The 6,298-nt window shown below is 40.1% G+C and overlaps 1 protein-coding gene across 1 annotated transcript in view; it reads right to left on the bottom strand.

The window, feature by feature from the left end:
* The window catches only part of LOC106520075 (kinesin heavy chain isoform 5C), a gene marked incomplete in the record, with an annotated part of 55,572 nt that overhangs the window by 38,237 nt on the left and 11,037 nt on the right, over positions 1-6,298 (bottom strand). The window contains 3 exon segments of the mRNA XM_014012001.1: positions 3,571-3,719; positions 3,804-3,908; positions 3,982-4,106. Coding sequence (XP_013867455.1) covers positions 3,571-3,719; positions 3,804-3,908; positions 3,982-4,106 — 379 coding nt within the window.

Here is a 6,298-nt window from a genome sequence, read left to right as displayed (position 1 = left end):
TTATCAACAGGAATGCACGTGAAGAGCGATGTAACATCAAAAGAGACCATAATTTTCATCCGTCTCCATGATGACATCCCTCACCTTGTCAACAAAGTCCATAGTGTTCTGTATGTGATGTTCTGAGCTGCCAACTAAAGGACCAAGTATAGACGTCAGATATTTAGAAACATTGTAAGTGACAGAGTTGATCATGCTGACAATGGGTCTTACCGGTACATCCTGTTTGTGAATTTTGGGTAAACCATACAGACTAGGAGTGGCCTCACCTGGGTAAAGTCTATGATACAGATACATTTTTTAGAAGAGAATGAACCTGATTTACTGCAAAATTGTTCTGGCTACCAGTTTTCATCATGTTTTTCTTATACTGCATTAAAGTGAAAAAAAAAACTTTGATTAGACTTCCATTTTTTTACGAATCTGTGCTCTGTTTATTTCCAATGGAAGCAATAATCGTCAACCACATGGCTTTGTTTACAAAATATAGTCCACTTGCAAAAAAGCACAATGTGAATGCAAACCAAACCAAAGTCAGTTTCATTTTGTCCAACAGATTTCCTTCAGGACTAAGTTTTCACAGTTTTTTTTCCCTCATCTCTTCTGATTTTTCACATCTCAAACATGAACTCTTTCTTCAAATAACGAGATTCAGGGTCAAGGGGAGAGGCAGAATTTGAAATTATTGCTTTACATCCTAATTTTATTTAAGACCTAAAATGACTTTCTTTCCATCCACTCAATAACTGTTCACCTGTTTTGTTTATCAAAAACATTTTTTATCAGTGTCTAAATGAGAGAAAAATGAATGAAAAACGTCTAAAGCTCAAACAGCACTTATGCATGTGGGCTCAAATCAACAGAAACAATTTGTTGTTGGGTCAAAAATTAAAGTTTGTCAATAAAAAACAAATTACGCACCTCAACAGGGATCTTTAAATAGAAATACTGTATACTCTGTTACACAGCAGGAAACTGGGAGCCATCTGTTGGTTAGTTTCTGTCATAGTCTGAGTGTACCATCATCCAGAAACCTTCATTCATCCAGTCACAGCAGAGCTTTGACTAACTTGCTTGGTTTACATTAAATTTTGTTAATATAATTCAGTCACTAATAAAAAGAAATAAATCGTAAACCCTTTTATTAACTTAAAGTAGACATATCATTCTTTTAAATCCTTCCTTTTCACGTTTAAATCATTCAGTTGGGGCCTTTATAAAGTGGAACTACAATGCTTTGGTCTGGATTTTTCCTTATTTTAACTTTACCAGCTTCTCTTTCACCCCTTTTCTGAGGTCTGTCTCCAACTAGCTGATTTTGCTACTGTTCCTTTAAGGAGCTTCAAGCCCCACCCCCTCTGCTTCCAAACCAGTCGCTTCTGGTTTGAAAAGGGGGTTTAGCTTTTTCTATCTTGCAGAAACATTTTATTTACAATTTAGTTAAAATATGTCAACAACAGAAGACTTGTCCATCCAACCTTACATGTTGGAACAAGTGTCTGACCCAGAACCAGTCTGACCCATACAGCAGGAGAATTAGGACAAGGAAATTGTAGTTGGTAAGTCCTGAACTGATTAAGAAGTTCTATCGCAGATAATTTGACATAATAGAAAACGTCATGCAAAACAGAGAAAACTGAATGGGCTGAAAAATATGACCCAAACTGAATATAGCGATATCTTTGCAGCACCAGGAAAAACTAAATTAAACTTTTCTGCCTCCTAGAGACTCCAAGTACACAACAAAATGTATTTAACAACTAAAAAAGTGGATTTTTCATGACATGTCCCCTTAAATATTTTGCTTTAAGAAGCCAGACTAAGTTGAAGTTTATTAAGTTCATTAAGCATTATGAATGTATTTTTTTTTGAGAAAACAATTCAGTAAAATCAGGTTGAAGCCATTTACTGTCCTTTAGCTAATTTGAGAGACAAAGTTTTATTCTTTCAACAGTTCAGAAACTGGTTTGCTGCAATTACATCTACTCATTCTAGAAACACAGGATAATTCTGAAAATCTCATCAAAAGGAAATGACTTTACTAAAAAAATAAACCTTGAAAAAATAAAAAAACATTCTTCAAGAACATCTTGGCAAAATTAGTCAGAATGAGCACCAGCTGCTGAACAAAAGCTCATAAAGACATCATCTAGCAAATAGCATATCTTCCTTGTAGTGACTCTCAACTACTATTGCACTAAATTTTAATCTCTGCATTTGTAAAACTCAGAATCAGTTTTGTGTTTGCTACGGTTGATTAACTGTGATAGCCAAAAATTAATTAGTTGTAGCTGAGCAGCTATTGCAAAAGGTCGATCACCTCTGGATTTCATTCTGGATCTAGGAACATCTAAAAAAAACTGGCTGGTAGACCTGAGTGCTCTGACTGGAGGGTAGATGTTGATCACATAATGGGGCCAGACCATTAAAAACTTTAAAAGTCAACAGTAAAACCTTAAAATCAGCTCACAGGTGAACAGGGAGCCAATGGAGAGAAGCCAGGACCGGGGTTATGTGCTCGTGATTTTTAGTACCCGTTAAAAGACGAGCTACTGCATTCTGGACAATATGTAAGTGATGCAGAGATGATTTATCAAGTCTTTCAAGGTCTTTAGTGGGGAGATTTCAACCTGGCAGTGTTAATTGGAAAAAGCTTGATTTTACAACTGAATTAATGTGTTTATCTAATTTAAAGACACCATCAAAGAGAAAACCCAGATTCCCGACAGTAGAGTGGCTGTATGAAGCTAAAGTTCCAAGAATGTCATAAAAGTTAATTTTGCCAAAACTGATAAATTCAGTTTTACTTTCATTTAAGTACAGAAATTTTAGTTTCAACCAGGTTTTTGTGTCATTTAGACAGCTTTAAAGTGTTTCCAGCGAAGTGACTCTGTCTAAATTAATAGAACTGGATATCATCAGCAAAGCAGTGAAAAGAGAAGTTATACTTTCTGAAAATGGACCCCAAGTTAACATATAAAGATTAAAAAGGAATGGACCTAAAGTGGACCCTTGGGGGACCCCACAAGTCAGAGGAGCTGCTGAAGAAAATTCACCAAGGTGAACAGAAAAACTCCTGTTAGTCAAATAAGATTTGAACAAAGATAAAACTGTGCCTTTGACACCAACCAGCTGCTCAAAACATGACACAAAATATCATGGTCCAGAGTACCAAAGGCAGCAGAAAGGTCAGCTTCCTGAATCAACTTTGTGTGAAATTATAGTGGACGACTGAATGCTTAAATAATTTAGTATAAACTTGTTATGCCACTGAATCTGTTTCCTAATAGTCTGAAAATGAACAAAATGAACAGGGACAATGAACTGAACTTGGTCAGAGTTGTGTGTGTTGTGGGGAGGGAGTGGGGGGAAGCAGTTCAGGTGCGTATGTGTGTGTGTGAGCCGCCCCATTTAAGCGTGGCCTGATGTTTGAGCGATTAATTACAGCTGTTTAAGTTGAAGGCTTGTTTAAGCTCGACTTACAGCTGATATCTTGGATGCACAAATCTGACTTTTGTGAACCGAGCCCCTGGTTTAAAAGACGTACAGAAAAAAGAAAAGGGGACGCACCTCTGTCCGAACATCAACGTGGACTTAGTCTCAGCCTCATTGTAGACGGATGGCGAGCAGCAGATGATGATGGTGGTGCGACAGTTTCCTCCCAGAGAGTCCTGCAGGATCCGAGTCATCTTACTGTCCCTGTACGGTACATGGGTTTTCTGAGGAAAGTACCAAAGCAACGTCTGATCAAACATGGACGAAGGGGGATTATCTGATTCTGAGTTTCTGTTCAGAAAACGCACCGTTCCCTCAGCCAGTGCTGAGATGACATTCCCCAGTGCAGACAGAGATTTGTTGATGTTTTTCGCCTCATCCAACACGGCTCCCTCAGCTCCAGTCTTGCTGACCTGTTCAGCCACAGATTTTATAAATCACTGCTGCATTGAGTAATTAAATCTTTCTGATCCCTTCAAGACCAACCTTCTCGCTGCCAGCCAAGTCGACCAGGTAGAGCTTACCCGACAGTTTCTTCTCCGTTTCAACATTCTCCTGCTTGATGTTGATGAGGAATATGCTGTGGCTCCGAGAGCTGTGCTCATTCATGTCTAGGAAAATAAACACAAATTTCTTCTAACGTTTCTACCTGAGCAGCTTAATGTGAAAAAGAAACAAGTTATTTATTCTCATTTTACCTTTTACCCAATAGTATTCAAAGGGAAGAACTATTTTTCACATTTTTTTCTGTCAGCTGAAATAATGAAATAGAGAACTATTGCTATGGCTAACTACGGTGCAGTCTGTACTATCGAGACACCACCCTCTTGGTAGGTGCTTGGTGATATCCTAAGTTACTGCCAGTCTGACAGCAGAATATAAAAAACTAGAAGCACTCGGAGAGTGCAAACCTCCGCCAAGACCAATTTCCCCCATCCTGCAATGGGTTATTTTGCAGATACCGCCATCTTTGCCTAACGCAAAGCATCACGGTCCAGTTTGGGGGCAGATTTCTATTCTGTGTTCTAAGCTACAGACCTTCATGAAGCTCTAAAGCTCCCACTCCAAAAATTTTCAACTAACAAAGCCTCCCTGATGGGAAGAGAAACATCTACAGTTTCAAAATAGAAGTCCAGTTACCTTAAAATATTGATTTATTTAAAGCCTCTAACCTCATGAAAAGCTTCATCCTGATATTGAGGACATTTATTTTATATTAGTTGTGTTTTTTCAGATTAACTATTTTAATTTTTTTTTATTTTAAGTAAAATATATATTCATATTATTAATTCTTAGTTTTTCAAAAAACTTTTATATTTATAAGGTTCTACTAATCTTATATAACTGGGAAATATTTAAATAAGCACAAAGCTTGGGACTCAAGAGGATAAAACTGGTGGTGCACAGCCCCCCGTGGCCACCCCCACTTGTTGTGCCCCTGGTGACTGACAGGTGATGTTCCACAGTGAAATGACGAGCTGGAGCACTGCGCATCTCTGTTAGATCTAGCTGGAAGACTTTTCAAATTCGTCTTCTGAGGTAAACAGCTGATTTGTTGTCAGGCTGAGCTTTATGGGAGAAGTTTTCTGTTTGAAGCCGCTCGGCCCTGTTAGAGCTGCTGCACTGTGCATCTCTCTGCTGGATGCCAGAGACAAACAGAGATTTAATTTATGCAGCACTAATAGGGACAAGCATTTCTTATTTTGTGAATTTTTAGTTTTTAATAAGCGCCACTGTTTTAGCAGCCCACCTAGGGTTATTGGGACTAATTTTTCTGATCTCCGCTCTTCAGGTGGCGCCCTGCAGCGCAAATCAGCTGTGCGGTATGATCGGCCCGACCCGTGTTGAGGAGAGGTAGAGAAGTCATTTGATAGTTTAGAGCACAATGAATCCAGAAAAACATCAGAGCCCCAGAACCTGTCGCTCCTTGTGATGTCGCGCTTGGCCTGCGCAGACAAATCGCACGCGTCAGACTGGTGGTTCACTTCAGCCTGTGGGCCGGTTCACGGACTGAACCACAGGCTCTCTGACCTGCGTTTGGACCGGTGGTGCAGCTCGTGGGCCGGTGGTTCAGGGGCTGAAGTGAACCACCACGCGCAGATGACGGGCGGGGGACCGGTGGTTCAGCTCGTGGGCCGGTACCAGGTTCGGCTCGGTTGCGCCCGCGTCTTCTCAGTTATTCCCGTAACGTAGCAACACGTTCCTGAAGTTCTGTGCAGGGCTTGGGGAGCTCGCAACTTCTGGCTGATTTGCTCGAATTAAAAGAAAATTTCCTGTCTCTGCACCGTGATTCAGAACCTCACCAAAATTTAATGGTGTGTTACGTGTGCTAGTATCCACATGTGATGTAAATATCATGACAATCCGTCCACACGTTTTTGAGTAATGCTGTCCACAGACAGACAGACAGACAGACAGACAGACGCAACCGAAAACAATACCTCCCCCGCTTGCGCTTGGCGGAAGTAATAAACTCAAACAATTATAGAATAGAATCTTTATTGTCATTGCACAACCCTGTACAACAACATTGAACATAGAAAGGACAGCAGCAGTATACAGTATATACAGCGGGTAAAATAAGTATTGAACACGTCACCATTTTTCTCAGTAAATATATTACTAGAGGTGCTAATGACATGAAATTTTCACCAGATGTCGGTAACAACCCAAGTGATCCTTACATACAACGAAACCAAACCATAAATGTCCAGGCAGGAGAGAGACCCCGCGCTCTCCCCAGAGACACTTTCCAGTTCGTCCTTGGGGACTCCGAGACGTTCCCAGACCAGAGGAGGTATAT

Source organism: Austrofundulus limnaeus, unplaced genomic scaffold (assembly GCF_001266775.1).
Source record: "Austrofundulus limnaeus strain Quisiro unplaced genomic scaffold, Austrofundulus_limnaeus-1.0 Scaffold87, whole genome shotgun sequence".
In the NCBI taxonomy this organism is placed as follows: Eukaryota; Metazoa; Chordata; class Actinopteri; order Cyprinodontiformes; family Rivulidae; genus Austrofundulus; species Austrofundulus limnaeus.
Note: the sequence above shows the minus strand (reverse complement) of the source record. Positions and strands in the feature narration are given on the sequence as shown.